The following is a 20,256-nucleotide window of genomic DNA, read 5'->3' on the forward strand; positions in this document are numbered from 1 at the left end:
GAGGGGCCGTATAGTCTACTTCTGCTCCTATTTCTTATGTTCTTATGAATGTCAAATTTTGTCTTAACACTCCTGTAAAGCACTTTGGGACGTTTGACTACCTAAAAGACACTATATAAATGTAAGATGTTGTTGAATAAATTTAATTGTGTTATTGCAAAATGTGTATTTTTAAACTTTTCAGTTACTGAGAATAATTTTCAGAAAGCAATTTGTGGGGAAAAGAAAAATGCCGCCCGGTGGTCACATCGTTTAATTACAAGGTGACAAGTTTTCTTGGGTAGTTTGATATAGTAATAAGAATTTGTAGCAACACAGGGATTGCTGGACTCAAACAGACATTTTTTCCCCACCCTTGCCGCATAATATAGTTGTACGAAGGTTTCCACACACTGTCTCCCCTGTCCATTTAATCCCTGGGTGATTATAGTGACGGGATCGAGCTCCGCCTTGTACGAGCAGAGTAGACGATGATCGGCGGGCAGCGCACGTCGCTGGCTGCCTGCCCGCCCAGGAGACGGCAAGTAGACGGGATGGAAGGGAAGCTCTCCACAGCAATCACACTTTGCAACCGAGTCCTGCGCTTCTTGCTCCTGATGTCCTTCGCACCCATCGCATGTGATGAAGGTAAGGGCTCAAACAAGCAGCTTCGTTTCCTTGTAACAAGTCCAACTCTTTATCGAAACCCAAGACGCTGGGTCAACTGAACACAAAGGCGAAGTTTCCGCCCTGTGTGAAGTGATTGATGTACTCGCTGTCTAATTAAATAACTAACTACAGTGCCATTCGGGGCACTGGACGAATGAGGGTCGAATAGGCGGGATTTCCTCTAAATTGGACCATCGCTAAGCAACTATTAAGTTTCCAATCAATTCTGGATGACGCGATTACTTATTTTAAAGCTAATTTTTGAGCGCTGCTACTTATTTATACGATGGACAGAATATTATACTTAGCTCGTTCTTTCGAATTCATTCTACTAAATGCAGTAACTGGATGGGATACACAACCTCGATTCATAATGAGGCACAAAACTTGAGACACAAGCGGAGCAGTTATTTACATTATTGAACTGACTTACACCTGTGATGCATTGGCCCCTCTCATTTTTAATCTGTCGTGTTTGTTTAAAGATACAAAACTCTACAAATTAATTCACCGTAGAACAGGATGGAGCCTCTTGGATAGAACAATACCAGGAGTAAGATTTTATAAACAAAATCGCAATTCAAACTGTAACACCCTACAACCCTCTGACTTTCCTCCAATTCTGCCCTCGTGTATCCCCGACTTCCTTCGTGTTGGCTGTGCCTTCAACTGTCTAGACCCTAAGCTCTAGATTACCTCCCTAAACCTCTCTCTCTCTCCATCTTTCAGCTCCTTAAAACCTACCTCTTTGACCACCTGTCCAAATGTCCCCTTCTTTGGCTCGGTGTCAGTTTTTTTGTCCAATTACAGTCCTGTGAAGTGCCTTGGGATTTTTTTTTCATTCTCGGAATGGGGACGGCACTGGCAAGGTCAGCATTTATTGCCCATCCCCAGTTGCCCTTGAGAAGGTGGTGGGCCGCCTTCTTGAACCGCTGCCACCCAGGGGCTATGTGGCCGGGTCCTGCTCCGACTTCTTGTGTTCTTTAGATTTGTGGTTGGGATCAGATCAGCCATGATCTTATTGAATGGCGGAGCAGGCTCGAGGGGCCGATTGGCCTACTCCTGCTCCAATTTCTTATGTTCTTATGTTCTTATGTTCTTATGTGGTGAAGGTGATCCTGCAATGCTGTTCGGTAGGGACGTCTAACAACCGTGAAGGAACGGCGGTATATGTCCAAGTTGGGATGGTGTGTGACTTAGAAGGGAACTTGGAGGTGATGATGTTCCCATGCATCTGCTGCCCTTGTCTTTCTAGGTGGTGGAGATCTTCTATAGGCATGTAAACAGTAAACGGGTAGTAAGAGGAGAGGCGGGGCTGATTAGGGACCAAAAAGGAGATGTACTCATGGAGGCAGAGGGGATGGCTGAGGTACTAAATGAGTACTTTGCATCTGTCTTTACCAAGGAAGAAGATGCTGCCAGAGTCTCAGTGAGGGAAGATGTAGCTGAGATATTGGATGGGCTAAAAATTGATGAAGAGGAGGTACTAGAAAGGTTAGCTGTACTTAAAGTAAATAAGTCACCCAGTCTGGATGGGATGTATCCTAGGTTGCTGAGAGTAAGGGTGCAAATTGCAGAGGTACTGGCCATGATCTCCCAAACACCCTTAGATACGGGGCTGATGCCAGAGGACTGGAGAATTGCAAATGTTACACCCTTGTTCAAAAAAGGGTGTAAGGATAAACCCAGCAACTATAGGCCAGTCAGTTTAACCTCGGTGGTGGGGAAACTTTTGGAAATTATAATCTGGGACAGAATTAGCAGTCACTTGGACAAGTGTGGTTTGATTAGGGAAAGCCAGCACTGATTTGTTAAAGGCAAATTATGTTTAACTAACTTGATAGAGTTTTTTGATGAGGTAACATAGAGGGTAGATGAGGGCAATGGAGTTAATATGTATGTGGACTTTCAAAAGGCGTTTGATAAAGTGCCGCATAATAGGCTTGTCATCAAGATTGAAGTCCATGGAATAAAAGGGGCAGTAGCAGCATGGATACAGAATTGGATAAATGACAGCACGCAGAGGGTATTGGTGAACGGTTGTTTTTCAGACTGGAGGGAGGTGTACAGTGGTGTTCCCCAAGGGTCGGTGCTGGGACCACTGCTTTTCTTGATATATATTAATGACTTGGACTTGGGTGTACAGGGCACAATTTCAAACTTTGCAGATGACACAAAACTTGGAAGGGTACTAAACAGTGATGAGGATAGTGATAGACTTCAAGAGGATATAGACAGGCTGGTTGCATGGGCAGACACGTGGCAGATGAAATTTAACCCAGAAAAATGTGAGGTGATACATTTCGATCGGAAGAATGAGGAGAGGCAATATAAACCAGGGGGCACAGTTCTAAAAGGGGTACAGGAACAGAGAGATCTGGAGGTATATGTACACAAATCGCTGGGGATGGTAGGGCTGGTTGAGAAAAAAGTTAAAAAAGCATACGGGATCCTGGGCTTTTTGAATAGAAGCATAGAGTACAAAAGCAAGGAAGTCACGATGAACCTTTATAAAACACTGGTTCAGCCACAACTGGAGTATTGTGTCCAGTTCTGGGCACCGCACTTTAGGAAAGATGTGAAGGCCTTAGAGAGGGTGCAGAAGAGATTTACTAGAATGATTCCAGGGATGAGGGACTTTAGTTACGTGGATAGACTGGTGAAGCTGGGGTTGTTCTACTTGGAACAGAGAAGGTTGAGAGGAGATTTGATAGAGGTATTCAAAATCATGAAGGGTCTGGACAGAGTAGATAGAGAGAAACTGTTCCCATTGGCGGAAGGGCCAGGGGACATAGATTGAAGGTGAGTGGCAAAAGAATCAAAGGTGACATAAGGAAAAACTTTTTTACACAGCGAGTGGTTAGGATCTGGAATACACTGCCCGAGGGAGTGGTGGAGGCAGATTCAATCATGGCCTTCAAAAGGGAACTGGATATGTACTTGAAAATAAAGAATTTGTAGGGCTATGGGGATAGGGCGGGGGAGTGGAACTAGCTGGATTGCTCTTGCATTGAGCTGGCACAGACTTGTTGGGCTGAATGGCCTCCTTCCATGGTGTAACCTTTCTATGATTCTAGGCTTGGGAGGTGCTGTCGAAGAAGGCTTGGCAAGTTGATGCAGTGCATCTGGTAGATAGTACACACTGCAGCCACAGTGCGCCTGTGGTGGAGGGAGTGGATGTTTAAGGTGGTGGACTGACTCCCGATCAAGCAGACTGCTTTGTGCTGAATGGTGTTGAGCTTCTTGAATGTTGTTGCAGCTGCACTCATCCAGGCAAGTGGAGAGTATTCAATACCCTCCTGACTTGTGCCTTGTAGATGGTGGAAAGGCTTTGGGGAGTCAGGAGGTGAGCCACTCACTGCAGAATACCCAGCCTCTGACCTGCTCTTGTAGCCACAGTATTTGTGTAGCTGGTCCAGTTAAGTTTCTGGTCAATGGTGACCCCCAGGATGTTGATGGTGGGGGATTCGGTGATGATAGTGCCATTGACTGTCAAGGGGAGATGGTTAGAGATAGTCACTGCCTGGCACTTTTCTGGCACGATTGTTACTTGCCACTTATCAGCCCAAGCCTCGATGTTGTCCAGGTCTTGTTGCATGCGGGCACAGACTGCTTCATTATCTGAGGGGTTGCGAATGGAACTGAATACTGTGCAATCATCAGCGAACACCCCCATTTCTGACCTTATGATGGAGGGAAGGTCATTGATGAAGCAGCTGAAGATAGTTGGGCCTAGGACACTGCCCTGAGGAACTCCTACAGTGATGTATTGGGGCTGAGATGATTGTCCTCCAACAACCACAACAATCTTCCTTTGTGTTAGGTATAACTCCAGCTACTGGAGAGTTTTCCCCCTGATTCCTATTGACTTCAGTTTTACTAGGGCTCCTTGGTGCTACACTCAGTCAAATGCTACCTTGATGTCAAGAGCAGTCACTCTCACCTCACCTTTGGAATTCAGCTCTTTTGTCCATGTTTGGACCAAGCCTGTAATGAGGTCTGGGGCAGAGTGGTTCTGGCAGAACCCAAACTGAGCATCGGTGAGTAAATGCTGCTTGATAGCACTTTGCTGATGATTGAGAGTAGGTTGATAGTATGATAATTGGCCGAGTTGGATTTGTCCTGCTTTTTTTGTGTGGACAGGACATACCTGGGCAGTTTTCCACATTGTTGGGTAGATGCCAGTTTTGTAGTTGTACTGGAACAGCTTGACTAAGACGTGGCTCGTTCTGAGCACAAATGTTCAGCACTACAGCTGGGATGTTGTCGGGCCCATAGCCTTTGCTGTGTCCAGTGCACTCAGCTGTTTCTTGATCTCACATGGAGTGAATTGAATTGGCTGAAGACTGGCATCTGTGATGATGGGGACCTCAGGAGGAGTCCGAGATGGACTCAGCACTTCTGGCTGAAGATGGTTGCAAATGCTTCAGCCTTGTCTTTTGCACTCACGTGCTGGGATCCGCCATCATTGAGGATGGGGATGTTCATGGAGCCTCCTCTTCACATTAGTTGTTTAATTGTCCACCACCATTGACGACGGGGTGGCAGGACTGCAGAGCTTTGACCTGATTTGTTGGTTGTGGGATTTCTTAGCTCTGTCTATATCACACTGCTTCCGCTGTTTAACATGCTTGTAGTCCTCTGTTGTAGCTTCACCAGGTTGGCACCTCATTTTCAGGTAGGCCTAGGGCTGCCCCTGGCATGCTCTTCTACAGTCCTCGTTGAACCAGGGTTGGTCACCTGGCTTAATGGTGATGGAGGAATAAGGGATATGCACAAGAGGCCAGAATTGGAGGAGCGCAGAGTTCTCGGAGTGTTGTAGGGCTGGAGGAGGTTACAGAAATGGGGAGGGGCGAAGCCACGGAGGGATTTGAACACAAGGATGAGAATTTTAAAATCGAGGCATTGCTGGACCGGGAGCCAATGCATAGATCACATATTATGGGAGAGGGTAGGAACATAGGAACAGGAGTAGGCCATTCAGCCCCTCGTACCTGCTCTGCCATTTGATAAGGTCATGGCTGATCTGTGATCTAACTCCATATACCTGCCTTTGGCCCATATTCCTTAATACCTTTGGTTGCCAAAAAGCTATCTATCTCAGATTTAAATTTAGCAATTGATCTAGTATCAATTGCCGTTTGCGGAAGAGAGTTCCAAACTTCTACCACCCTTTGTGTGTAGAAATGTTTTCTAAACTCACTCCTGAAAGGTCTGGCTCTAATTTTTAGACTGTGCCCGCTACTCCTAAAATCCCCAACCAGCGGAAATAGTTTCTCTCTATCCACCCTATCTGTTCCCCTTAATATCTTATAAACTTCGATCAGATCACCCCTTAACCTTCGAAACTCCAGAGAATACAACCCCAATTTGTGTAATCTCTCCTCGTAACTTAACCCTTGAAGTCCGGGTATCATTCTAGTAAACCTACGCTGCACTCCCTCCAAGGCCAATATGTCCTTCCGAAGGTGCGGTGCCCAGAACTGCTCACAGTACTCCAGGTGCGGTCTAACCAGGGTTTTGTATAGCTGCAGCATAACTTTTGCCCCCTTGTACTCTCGTCCTCTAGATATAAAGGCCAGCATTCCATTAGCCTTATTGATTATTTTCTGCACCTGTTCATGACACTTCAATGATCTATGTACCTGAACCCCTAAGTCCCTTTGGACATCCACTGTTTTTAACTTTTTACCATTTAGAAAGTACCCTGTTTTATCCTTTTTTGATCCAAAGTGGATGACCTCACATTTGTCTACATTGAATTCCATTTGCCACAGTTTTGCCCATTCACCTAATCTATCAATATCAGTATGTAACCTTATCCCCTAAATTCCTCCCCCCACCCACATTGAGCTGGAAATCTCATCCCCACTGCAACTAGCCTCATCACCATAGTAAAACTGCTTCTAAAGTTCCACCAAGATTGACACTGAAGAACTTTACTACATTACTGAAATTGTCAATGTTGCTACCGCTGGCAGAATTTCCCATTCCACGCCCACCCCACTGGCAGCATTCCTCAGCCTCTTTTCTCCACTCCCACTATGGCAATGTTGTGGCTGTTCCCTAGACATTGACCACCAGATTGCCTTCCCTGCCCCCCTCATTTCCTTCCCCTCCTCATGTCCATTTCCATTCTGCACCTTTCCTGTCCTCCCCTCTCCATCCTTCCCTTCTCCTCCACTCTCCTCACCTCCTCTCTCTTCTCGCTCCACTCCCTCCTCACCCATCTTAGTCCAGTTATATCCCCGCCCTCTAACCCTGCTTGGAATGAATTACTGCCCTTGGTCTTGACTCCTTGGGGTTGAAATTCGTCTTACATTACCACCCGTTTTGCACTACCACGCAATGGCTGCCCGTTATACACCCCAGTTATTCGCTCCGTCCGATGTTCAGTCCCATTGACTTCAATAGAACTGACTCTCGGGTGAGCGTGTTATGGGCGGCCGATGCAATAACACTCGTTTAGCATTACTGTCGAAGATGAGTTTCTATCTCCTTGTGTCTAACACAGTGGGAGATTGGCTCTGTTTCTTTAATTTTATTGCTGTCAGTATTACAGATCTGGAAGGGCAGTGCCACGGGAAAACTACAGCTAGAATTACGACATAGTACCAACAGACAATGTGGTGACATTCCTACTTTCTGGTATTTCAGGTTTTACTATTGGTGTGCTAACGTAAGTACGAGAGTCCATAGCAAATGTACCTCTTGCGAATAAAACTAAGACATAGTTTAGTGTCATATGGTACTACAGTCATGTTAAAAACGGTCTAATCACTGTGTGATTGTTCATTGTATTATACATAAATACAGCTCACAGAAAAGTTTCACTTGTCGACCCCACCCACCCAAAAAGTTTACTGACCTAGCATGAAGGTTGAGTAAATTTTACATTTTGACATTTTCAACATCAAGGTTGCTTTTCAACATGTTCTTCTGGAACCTCTTCTCATGGGACAGAGGGACGGTGACATCCTCTGTCTGATACATTTACCAAAATCATAAACAGTTTACGAAGAAATAATGCACAGAAGAAATCTTCCCCCACAAGGCTAGTTATTAATCTCGATAGTTGTATGTGGATGGCCAGGATGTTCTTTGCAGGATAGGAAACAAATAACCAGAGTAATCTGAAAATTTTTCAGGAAGGTTAAATGATGAACATTTGCTCACCTGGAACCTCCGCAGGTTTCTACCGATCTCCCGCCACTTACTCTGTATCTCTGGGGTTTGTGCCGATCTTCTGCTAAAGTTATGGCAGAAGATTGGGGAAACCCTGCGGATATTCCACCCCGGTAACTTTACAGTCAGTAAAATTGTGGTTTGTTATTTGCATTTGGCTTGATTTGTCGTGTGCAAATAAATGGGACTGGTGAAGTCAGTTGGACACTAGGCTAACTTTCAGTATTTAGTACAGATAACCCAACTTATTAAGTTAAGAGTTGCTTGGAATTTTCACAAGGGTACTTCGGCAGAAACCCTGGAAAAACTGTGTAAACGGCAGGAGATCGAGAGAACAGCATGGAAATTTTATCCCAACGTCTCCAATTCTTTTTGAACGTTCACTGAGTTTGCATTGTGAAATCCCATGCGCATTAGTTCCCACCCAATCATCTAGTTTCCCTGCCGATCCAGAATTGGGTGCAAGGCTTCAGACCTAATTCACTCTGTAGCCACTCGAAGCACAAGTGGAGCCATTGTTTTTTTTGTCGAGGATAAATGATTATGATCCATCAAACGGATAGACACTATTAGAGAAGTGCACAGCAGTGGACCAGACTGCAGTGAGAGGAAATAAAGCATCAGAGGCCAGCGTTTTCTGACAAAATATTAAAGTAGCACCAGTATATTTTAAGGCAGGAGGAAAGCTGTTTTTAGAGCAGGATTATAAAGTTGTTTTGTATTACTCTGAAAACAGGTGCATTCGTAATAATGTATAATCGTATACAGAAATTTCCACATTGTTGCATTGAAACTGGGGAATGGAAAGGTTTCATAGGAACATAGGAACAGGAGTAGGCCATTCAGCCCCTCGTGCCTGCTCCGCCATTTGATAAGATCATTGCTGATCTGTGATCTAACTCCATATACCTGCCTTTGGCCCATATCCCTTAATACCTTTGGTTGCCAAAAAACTAACTATCTCAGATTTAAATTTAGCAATTGAGCTAGTATCAATTGCAGGTTGCGGAAGAGAGTTCCAAACTTCTACCACCCTTTGTGTGTAGAAATGTTTTCTAATCTCACTCCTGAAAGGTTTGGCTCTAATTTTTAGACTGTGCACCCTACTCCTAAAATCCCCAACCAGCGGAAATAGTTTCTCTCTATCCACCCTATCTGTTCCCCTTAATATCTTATAAACTTCGATCAGATCACCCCTTAACCTTCTAAACTCTAGAGAATACAACCCCAATTTGTATAATCTCTCCTCGTAACTTAACACATGAAGTCCGGGTATCATTCTAGTAAACCTACGCTGCACTCCCTCCAAGGCCAATATGTCCTTCCAAAGGTGCAGTGCCCAGAACTGCTCACAGTACTCCAGGTGCGGTCTAACCAGGGTTTTGTATAGCTGCAGCATAACTTCTGCCCCCTTGTACTCCAGTTCTCTAGATATAAAGGTCAGCATTCCATTAGCCTTCTTGATTATTTCCTGCACCTGTTCATGACACGTCAATGATCTATGTACCTGAACCCCTAAGTCCCTTTGGACATCCACTGTTTTTAACTTTTTACCATTTAGAAAGTACCCTGTTCTATCCTTTTTTGATCCAAAGTGGATGACCTCACATTTGTCTACATTGAATTCCATTTGCCACTGTTTTGCCCATTCACCTAATCTATCAATATCACTTTGTAATTTTATGTTTTCATCTACACTGCTTACAATGCCACCAATCTTTGTGTCATCAGCAAACTTAGATACTTTCTATGCCTTTATCTGAGTCATTAATAAATATTGTGAATAATTGAGGCCCCAAGACAGATCCCTGCGGGACTCCACTAGTCACATCCTGCCATTATCCCTACTCTCCGTCGCCTTTCACTCAGCCAACTTCCTAACCAAGTCCGTACTTTTCCCCCAATTCCATGGGCTTCTATCTTAGCTAACAGTCTCTTATGTGGGACCTTATCAAATGCCTTCTGGAAGTCCATATAAATAACATCCATTGACATTCCCCTGTCCACTACTTTAGTCACTTCGTCAAAAAATTCAATCAGGTTTGTCAGGCACAACCTACCTTTCACAAATCCATGCTGGCTCTCTCTGATTAACTGAAAATTCTCGAGGTGTTCAATCACCCTATCCTTAATTATAGACTCCAGCATTTTCCTCACAACAGATGTTAGGCTAACTAGTCTATAATTCCCTGGTTTCCCCCTCTCTCCTTTCTTAAAAAGCAGAGTGACATGTGCAATTTTCCAATCTAGAGGGACAGTTCCTGAATCTAGAGAACTTCGAAAGATTATAGTTAGGGCATCCGCAATGTGCTCACCTACTTCCTTTAAAACCCTGGGATGGAAACCATCTGGTCCTGGGGATTTGTCACTCTTTAGTGCTATTATTTTCTTCATTACTGTTGCTTTACTTATGTTAATTTTATTGAGTCCATGACACTTCAATGATCTATGTACCTAAACCCCTAAGTCCCTTTGGACATCCACCGTATCTCCTCCGTTTCAGTATCTCCTCCATGCTCAGTCTTACAGCGCATGTGATTAGCAGGAAGGGCTTTGGGAGATCACCATATACTGAAACCAGATAGTATTTTTTTTAATACAGAAATTAATTTCATCTGCCTTTACCATGAACAGTTCACAAGATTTTCTCTTAGGAAGGATATCTCAGTCTGCAACCAAGAGTTTTTTAAGCAATGTAAGATTTTTTTTAATAAATACATTTTGTTTTGTTTGGTTGCATATTCATTTATTTTTTGTTCTGTTGTAAACCTAATACAGGAGAGGATACAGGGTCTGTACTGAGAGGGGTTACGGGGTCTGTACTGAGAGAGTACGGGGTCTGTACTGAGAGAGTACGGGGTCTGTACTGAGAGAGTACGGGGTCTGTACTGAGAGGTTGGGGGTACGGGGTCTGTACTGAGAGGTTGGGGGTACGGGGTCTGTACTGAGGTGGGGGGGTACGGGGACTGTACTGAGGGGGGGGGGGTACGGGGACTGTACCTGGAGGGGGAGGGGGCACTGGGTCTGTACTGAGAGGGGGAAGCGGTACAGGGTCTGAAATGAGAGTGGGAGGGGGCACGGCGCCTGTACTGGGAGGCGGAGGGGGCACGGCGCCTGTACTGGGAGGCGGAGGGGGCACGGCGCCTGTACTGGGAGGCGGAGGGGGCACGGGGTGGGGGTGGGTGGGGTGGGGGTATGGGGGGTGGGGTGGGTGGGGGGAGGGGTGGGTTGGGGTGGGGTGGGGGCGATCCTATACGGGTGCGGTAGCATAGCAGTTATCTTACTGGACTAGTAATCTAGAGGCCTGGACTAATAATTCCGAGCCATGAGTTCAAATCCCATCACGGCAGCTGGGGAATTTAAGTTCAGTTAATTAAATAAAAATCTGGAATAAAAAGTTAGTTTCATGGTCACCATAACTGATGCTAATGGATTTTCATAAAAACCCATCTGGTTCACTAATGCCCTTTTAGGGAAGGAAACCCGCTGTCCTTACCCAGTCTGGCTTATATGTGACTCCAGACCCACAGCAATGTGGTTGATTCTCAACTGCCCTCTGAAATGGCCGAGCAAGCCACTCAATTATAAATCTCGCTACTGAAAGTCATAACAAGAATAAAACTGGATGGACCACCCGGCATCAGACCACTAGGCACCGGACACGACAAAGGCAAACCAAGCCCTGCAAAGTCCTCCTCACTAACATCTGGGGATTTGTGCCAAAATTGGGAGAGCTGTCTCACAGACTAGTCAAGCACCAGCCTGACATAGCCATACTCACAGAATCATACCTTTCAGCCAACGTCCCAGACTCTTCCATCACCATCCCTGGGTATGTCCTGTCCCACTGGCAGGACAGACCAACCAGAGGTGGCGGTACAGTGATATACAGTCAGGAGGGAGTGGCCCTGGGAGTCCTCAACATTGACTCCGGACCCCATGAAATCTCATGGCATCAGGTCAAACATGGGCAAGGAAACCTCCTGCTGATTACCACTTACCGCTCTCCCTCAGCTGATGAATCAGTTCTCCTCCATGTTGAGGAAGCACTGAGGGTAGCAAGGGCACAGAATCTACTCTGGGCGGGGGACTTCAATGTCTATCATCAAGAATGGCTCAGTAGCACCACTACTGACCGGGCTGGCCGAGTCCTGAAGGACATAGCTGCCAGACTGGGCCTGCGGCAGGTGGTGAGAGAACCAACACAAGGGGAAACACCTACTCGACCTCGTCCTCACCAATCTACCTGTCGCAGATGCATCTGTCCATGACAATATTGGTAGGAGTGACCACCGCATAGTCCTTGTGGAGACGAAGTCCCTTCTTCACACTGAGGACAGCAACCAACGTGTTGTGTGGCACTACCACCGTGCTAAATGAGATCGGTTCAGAACAGATCTAGCAGCTCAAAACTGGGCATCCATGAGGCGCTGTGGGCCATCAGCAGCAGCAGAATTGTATTCCAGCACAATCTGTAACCTCATGGCCCAGCATATTCCTCACTCTACCATTACCAACAAGCCAGGGGATCAACCCTGGTTCAATGAGGAGTGTAGAAGAGCATGCCAGGAGCAGCACCAGGCGTACCTAAAAATGAGGTGCCAACCTGGTGAAGCTACAACACAGGACTACATGCATGCTAAACAGCAGAAGCAGCATGCTATAGACAGAGCTAAGCGATTCCACAACCAACGGATCAGATCAAAGCTCTGCAGTCCTGCCACATCCAGTCGTGAATGGTGGTGGACAATTAAGCAACTAACAGGAGGAGGCTCTGTAAACATCCCCCTCCTCAATGATGGCAGAGTCCAGCACGTGAGTGCAAAAGGCACGGCTGAAGCGTTTGCAACCATCTTCAGCCAGATGTGCCGAGTGGATGATCCATCTCCGCCTCCTCCCGAGATCCCCACCATCACAGAAGCCAGTCTTCAGCCAATTCGATTCACTCCACATGATATCAAGAAATGGCTGAGTGCACTGGATACAGCAAAGGCTATGGGCCCCGACAACATCCCGGCTGTAGTGCTGAAGACTTGTGCTCCAGAACTAGCCGCCCTTCTAGCCAAACTGTTCCAGTGCAGCTACAACACTGGCATCTACCCGACAATGTGGAAAATTGCCCAGGTATGTCCTGTCCACAAAAGGCAGGACAAATCCAATCCGGCCAATTACTGCCCCATCAGTCTACTCTCAATTATCAACAAAGTGATGGAAGGTGTCATCGACACTGCTATCAAGAGGCTCCAGACCTCATTACAGCCTTGGTCCAAAACTGGACAAAAGAGCTGAATTCCAGAGGTGAGGTGAGAGTGAATGCCTTTGACATCAAGGCGGCATTTGACTGAGTGTGGCATCAAGGAGCCCTAGTAAAATTGAAGTCAATGGGAATCTGGGGGAAAACTCTCCAGTGGCTGGAGTCATACATAGCATAAAGGAAAATGTTAATGGTTGTTGGAGGTCAATCATCTCAGCCCCAGGGCATTGTTGCAGGAGTTCCTCAGGGCTGTGTCCTAAGCCCAACCATCTTCAGCTGCTTCATCAATGACCTTCCCTCCATCATAAGGTCAGAAATGGGGATGGTCGCTGATGATTGTACAGTGTTCAGTTTCATTCGCAACCCCTCAGATAATGAAGCAGTCCGTGCCCGCATGCAGCAAGACCTGGACAACATCCAGGCTTGGGCTGATAAGTGGCAAGTAACAGTCGTGCCAGACAAATGCCAGGCAATGACCATATCCAACAAGACAGAGTCTAACCACCTCCCCTTGACATTCAACGGCATTACCATCACCAAATCCCCCACCATTGACCAGAAATTAAACTGGACCAGCCATATAAATAGTGTGGCTACAAGAACAAGTCAGAGGCTGGGTATTCTACGGCGAGTGATTCACCTCCTGACTCCCCAAAGCCTTTCCACCATCTACAAGGCACAAGTCAGGAGTGTGATGGAATACTCTCCACTTGCCTGGATGAGTGCAGCTCCAACAATACTCAAGAAGCTCGACACCATCCAAGACAAAGCAGCCCACTTGATTGGCAAGCCATCTACCACCTAAAACATTCATCCCTCCATCACCGGCGCACTGCGGCTACAGTGTGTACCATCCACAGGATGCACTGCAGCTACTCGCTAAGGCTTCTTCGACAGCACCTCCCAAACCCGCGACCTCTACCACCTAGAAGGACAAGGGCAGCAGGCACATGGGAACACCACCATCTGCACGTTCCCCTCCAAGTCACACACCACCCTGACTTGGAAATATATCGCCGTTCCTTCATCGTCGCTGGGTCAAAATTCTGGAATATTCTACCTAACAGCACTGTGGGGAACCTTCACCACACGGACTGCAGTCGTTCAAGCATGGGGATCACCACCACCTTCTCGAGGGCAATTAGGGATGGGTAATAAATGCTGGCCTTGCCAGCGACGCCCACATCCCATGAATGAATAAATAAAAATTAAAAAATCCTGCCTGATCAACCTCCTTGGCTCTTTTGAGGAAGTGACAGCCCAAATGAACATGGTAACACACTATGTAGTATGTCTAGACATTCAGAGTGTCTTTGATTACATGCCGCATGAAAAGCTGCTATACAAGTCTACGGCCATAGGAATCCTCTTGCAGGTAGATAAAGAATTAATACATAGAAGTCACAACACGGAAGCAGATCATACGGCCCATCCAATCTGTGTCAGCATTTACTCTCCGCACCAGCAAATAGCCGTAATTGCATTTACCCTCCCTGCTCCCATATCCCTTCACCCCCTTTTTATAGGAAAGATAAGAAACAGCAGGTACTAGTTAGGGGAGTGTTGTTGGGTCATGGAAATATACTGAGTGGAGGGCTCATAGATCAGTGCTGGTAGCCCCATCAGAAACAACCTGGATGCACGAACATAATATATAGTGACCAAATTTACAGAACACCAGACAATATTTGCAAATGTGGAGAACTATAGCACTTGAAATTCAATACAATTATAGGTGCAAAGTCTTATGCATTGGAAGAAAAAAATTGGGCATGTACTTAATGAATGATGTTAAACTAGTTTGAGGCTGAAAGAGATCTGACCATGTCCAGTCATTGCAGAGCAGCAATCAACTGAGCGAACAGAATGTTGAGTTTTATTGCCAAATCAGTAGGGTACAAGTCAGAGGGCACATTGCTGAGGCTGCCCCTTGAGGTAGAATCATAGAATGGTTACAGCACAGAAGAAGGCTATTCGGCCCGTCGAGCCCCTGCCGGCTGTCTGCAAGAGCAATCCTGCTAGTCCCACTCCCCCGCCCTTTCCCTGTAGCCCTGCAAATTTTTTCCCTTCAAGTACTTATCCAATTCTCTTTTAAAAGCCACAATTGAATCTGCCTCCACCAACTCCTCAGGCAGTGCATTCCAGATCATAACCACGAGCTGCGTAAAAAAAAAAAAAATTCCTCGTCACGTTTGGTTCTTTTGCCAATCTGCGTAAATCTGTGCCCTCTGGTTCCTGACTCTTCCGCCAATGGGAACAGCTTCTCTCCATCTACTCTGTCTAGACCCTTCATGTTCTGATTACCAAGGCATAAGGAAAGTATCCAAACCCTGGAAGCAGTGCGGAGAAGGGCATGAGTCTGAGCCTTAAGATCCCAATTTCTGAGACCCTGATGACAGTGGGTGTGAGTGGGGAAATTGAGTCCCCTACCTCATGCAACCAATTTGCCGGGTGCCACATGTTCCGACGCATAATTGTGACCAAAAAATGAGACTGCGCTATTGGCATATAATGTACACGAGAAAGAGTCTCACATGAATTTCGCAACTGTGGGTGAAGCTCCAGCCACAGCAGTCTGCTCCCTATAAAAGCGGTGCAGAGGGAGTTCTGGAACATGGTCTGCTCAAACCTCCCAAATCCGTGGCCACCTTTCCCGCAACTCCCCATGAGAAGCATGGCCTTCTCATTGGGCTTGAGGTGTTATAGATTTGGAGTGCCCCCTCTGGTGGCCTGCCCCTCTCTCATTGACATTATGCACCATTTTCTCCTGCCACAATGAGTAAATTAGATGAAGGCTAACTGTTGAGTATGTGCCAAGTGGCATGGGAGAGTTGAAGTAAGAAATGTGGCGGTATTGCTCGGTTAAAGTGAAGGGAGGTTTTAGGGCATGCAAGTAATTCCTGTTAGGGGAGATGTGTAACTTTATTGTAAGAACCTGAATTAGTGCCCCTCTCCCCCCCCCCCCCCCCTTAAAACCATGGCAAAGTAGCAATCAACAAAGCCAGTATGACGTTGAACTACATAGCCCAAATAGTAAACGTATAGATTAGAGGGGATAACGACCAAACTTTATTGTGCTTTGGTCACTCCGCACTTTGAATGCTGCATCCTATTCTGGTTGCCAAGAAATAAGAGAAACCTCCAAGCGCTGAAGGCAGTGCAGAGAAGAGGCTAATTACCAGCGTTAGGGGTCTGAGTTATGAGAAAAGACTGGAGAAACTTGGGCTTTGCAGCTTGGAAGGAAGATATTTTAGAGTTGATCTTATGGAGGATTTTTATGGGTATAGAAAACGTGAAGCCAAAATTTAACTTTCAATTAAATTGCAGGAGTAGAAATAGGGGACACAGGTTCAAACTAGAGAAGAGTACGTATAGGACTGATATCAGGAAGTTCTTCTTCAAACAAAGATTGATCACCATGTGGAATAAACTTCCAGATAGAGTGGCGGAGGCAGAAACCCTGGAACCATTTAAGAAACAATAGATGCTACAGTGGGGAAGGGGGAGCATTAGGATCTCTCTGGATGGATGAATCTAATGGGCCAAATGGACGCCTTCAACATTAAGCATCTAACGATCTTGCAGATCAAAAGCAAGATCCTGGGTGAGATCCTGAATGAATATTTCACATCGGTATTTACGGTTGAGAAAGGCATGGATGTTAGGGAACTTGGGGAAATAAATAGTGATGTCTTGAGGAGTGTACATATTACAGAGAGGGACGTGCTGGAAGTCTTAACGCGCATCAAGGTAGATAAATCTCCGGGACCTGATGAAATGTATCCCAGGACGTTATGGGAGGTTAGGGAGGAAATTGCGGGTCCCCTAGCAGAGATATTTGAATCATCCACCGCTACAGGTGAGGTGCCTGAAGATTGGAGGGTAGCAAATGTTGTGCCTTTGTTTAAGAAGGGCAGCAGGGAAAAGCCTGGTGAGCCTGACATCTGTAGTGGGTAAGTTGTTAGAGGGTATTCTGAGGGACAGGATCTACAGGCATTTGGAGAGGCAGGGACTAATTAGGAACAGTCAGCATGGTTTTGTGAGAGGAAAATCATGTCTCACGAATTTGATTGAGTTTTTTGAAGGGGTAACCAAGAAGATAGATGAGGGCTGTGCAGTAGACGTGGTCTACATGGACTTCAGCAAAGCATTTGACAAGGTACCGCATGGTAGGTTGTTACATAAGGTTAAATCTCATGGTATCCAAGGTGAGGTAGCCAATTGGATACAAAATTGGATTGACGACAGAAGACAGAGGGTGGTTGTAGAGGGTTGTTTTTCAAACTGGATGCCTGTGTCCAGCGGTGTGCCTCAGGGATCGGTGCTGGGTCCGCTGTTATTTGTTATTTATATTAATGATTTGGATGAGAATTTAGGAGGCATGGTTAGTAAGTTTGCAGATGACACCAAGATTGGTGGCATTGTGGACAGTGAAGAAGGTTATCTAGGATTGCAACGGGATCTTGATAAATTGGGCCAGTGGGCCGATGAATGGCAGATGGAGTTTAATTTAGATAAATGTGAGGTGATACATTTTGGTAGATCGAATCGGGCCAGGACCTACTCCGTTAATGGTAGGGCGTTGGGGAGAGTTATAGAACAAAGAGATCTCGGAGTACAGGTTCATAGCTCCTTGAAAGTGGAGTCACAGGTGGATAGGGTGGTGAAGAAGGCATTCGGCATGCTTGGTTTCATTGGTCAGAACATTGAATGCAGGAGTTGGGATGTCTTGTTGAAGTTGTACAGGGCATTGGTGAGGCCACACTTGGAGTACTGTGTACAGTTCTGGTCACCCTATTATAGAAAGGATATTATTAAACTAGAAAGAGTGCAGAAAAGATTTACTAGGATGCTACCGGGACTTGATGGTTTGACTTATAGGGAGAGGTTAGACAGACTGGGACTTTATTCCCTGGAGAGTAGGAGGTTAAGGGGTGATCTTATAGAAGTCTATAAAATAATGAGGGGCATAGATAAGGTAGATAGTCAAAATCTTTTCCCAAAGGTAGGGGAGTCCATAACGAGGGGGCATAGATTTAAGGTGAGAGGGGAGAGATACAAAAGGGTCCAGAGGGGCAATTTTTTCACTCAAAGGGTGGTGAGTGTCTGGAACGAGCTGCCAGAGGCAGTAGTAGAGGCGGGTACAATTTTGTCTTTTAAAAAGCATTTGGACAGTTACATGGGTAAGATGGGTATAGAGGGATATGGGCCAAGTGCAGGAAATTGGGACTAGCTTAGTGGTATAAACTGGGCGACATGGACATGTGGGGCCGAAGGGCCTGTTTCCATGTTGTAACTTCTATGATTCTATAAAATACTGCAAATGCTGGAAATCTGAAACTGAGGGTCCATACCTGAAACATTAACTCCTCTGTTGTTTGCCTGACCTGCTGAGTGTTTCCAGCATTTTCTTATTTCACTTCAGATTTCTTGCATCTGTAGTGTTTTTGCTATTTGTTAATATTTTAATTTAGGTCTGTTACAGCACCACCTAGTGACCAAGATCAGATGTAACGACGAGTGTGTGAACTGATATGAAGGGCAAAGTAGCATCTGAGCATTGAAGAGAGAATCAGTGCAAAGCATATTACCATGCAGTCTGCAGAATTTTGTATACTTCAGACAAATCAAATTGTCTAGTAACCACCTGGTGACTTTATCACTTGTAAGCTATCTAGACAATCTTATTTGTAGAGAGATATTTATTACAATCACACTATCTGTCAAAATGTAATATTTGTATATTTTCACTGAAAATTAGTTGCCCAGTATAATAAGTGGTAACCTTGCTGGCCACTTAAAAGAAATCAGGGTAAAAAAGGTTAAATTGAGTCATTCAGTCCATCTCGGATTCACTGTTTTAGGGCATATTTTGGATGTGCTTAGAAAATTGTTGTCATTATCTTGCTTTGGAGCTATGCTCTTATTATCTCTTTACTCTTGGTTAGATCAGGAATTGGTTTATAGAAAATATTGGCCCGGAATTTCCTGGAGATTTGGGCCATTGTAATGGTGCATCAATGTTGCAGGAAATTATGATAACTTCAACCATCACTTACGTCACTCCCTAATTTCCTGAGACTTTTGCACCACTCCGCCATTTCCCTTGCTGAAACAGTTGCACAGCTAATTATCATGGCTCCACACCCCGTTAAAATCAATGGCGAGATCAAGTTTGCTGCACTAAAACCACTGAGATTGCCACTGCTACATAGACCATTACATAACGGCACTGGTAGGCTGAGTATACAGGAATCATAGCAGGAATGTATATAAAAAGGCAACATCGTTCCTGAGCATTATAATACAGTTGCTATCTGAATTCTAAATTTTCTTTATCAAAATGATCCATAAGACCATAAGGGATAGGAGCAGGAGTTGGCCATTCGGCCCCTCAAGCCTGCTCCGCCATTTAATGAGATCATAGCTGATTTTTACCTCAACTCCACTTTCCCGCCCTTTCCCCATATCATTTGACTCCTTTGCTGATCAAAAGTTTGTCTAACTCAGCCTTGAATGTATTCAATGACTCAGCCTCCACAGCTTTTTGGGGTAAAGAATTCCAAAGATTCACGACTCTCTGGGAGAAGAAATTCCTCCTCATTTCCGTCTTAAACGGGCGACCCCTTATTCTGAGACTGCCCCCTAGTTTTAGATTCCCCCATGAGGTGTAACATCCTCTCAGCATCTACCCTATCGAGTCCCCTCAGAAGCTTATATGTTTCAATAAGATCTTCTCTCATTCTTCTAAACTCCAATGAGTATAGACCCAACCTGTTCAATCTTTCCTCATAAGACAACCCTTCCATACCCGGAATCAACCTAGTGAACCTTCTCTGAACTGCCTCCAATGCAAGTATGTCCTTCCTTAAATAAGGGCACCAGAACTGTACGCAGTACTCCTGGTGTGGTCTCACCAGCACAGTTGTAGCATAAGTTCCCTGCTTCCCTGCTGATCAAAGCAGAGCCCACATTTTTGAATGTTTAATATAATGCAAATGTGAATGTTATTGATCCTTAATTCTTGCACTGCTAGATACTGTAATTGAAAAAAAAACGATGGTAATCTTTGTAACTCTGTGAAAGTACCTCCTTGGAGTGACTATTTTCTGCATAGCTTCTGAAATTGCTTTATATTGAATCACAGAAGAAGGCTATTTGGCCCATCG

At 45.4% G+C, this 20,256-nt stretch overlaps 1 protein-coding gene across 1 annotated transcript in view; it reads left to right on the plus strand.

Annotated features, from left to right (window-relative positions):
- The first annotated feature begins 474 nt into the window (after nt 1–474).
- The window catches only part of LOC137330975 (uncharacterized), a 67,421-nt gene continuing 47,639 nt past the window's right edge, over nt 475–20,256 (plus strand). The window contains exon 1 of the mRNA XM_067994592.1: nt 475–627. Coding sequence (XP_067850693.1) covers nt 534–627 — 94 coding nt within the window. The 5' untranslated portion in view covers nt 475–533. The remainder of the gene's footprint in view (nt 628–20,256) is intronic.

The sequence above is a fragment of the Heptranchias perlo genome, chromosome 1, assembly GCF_035084215.1.
Source record: "Heptranchias perlo isolate sHepPer1 chromosome 1, sHepPer1.hap1, whole genome shotgun sequence".
Taxonomy (NCBI): Eukaryota; Metazoa; Chordata; class Chondrichthyes; order Hexanchiformes; family Hexanchidae; genus Heptranchias; species Heptranchias perlo.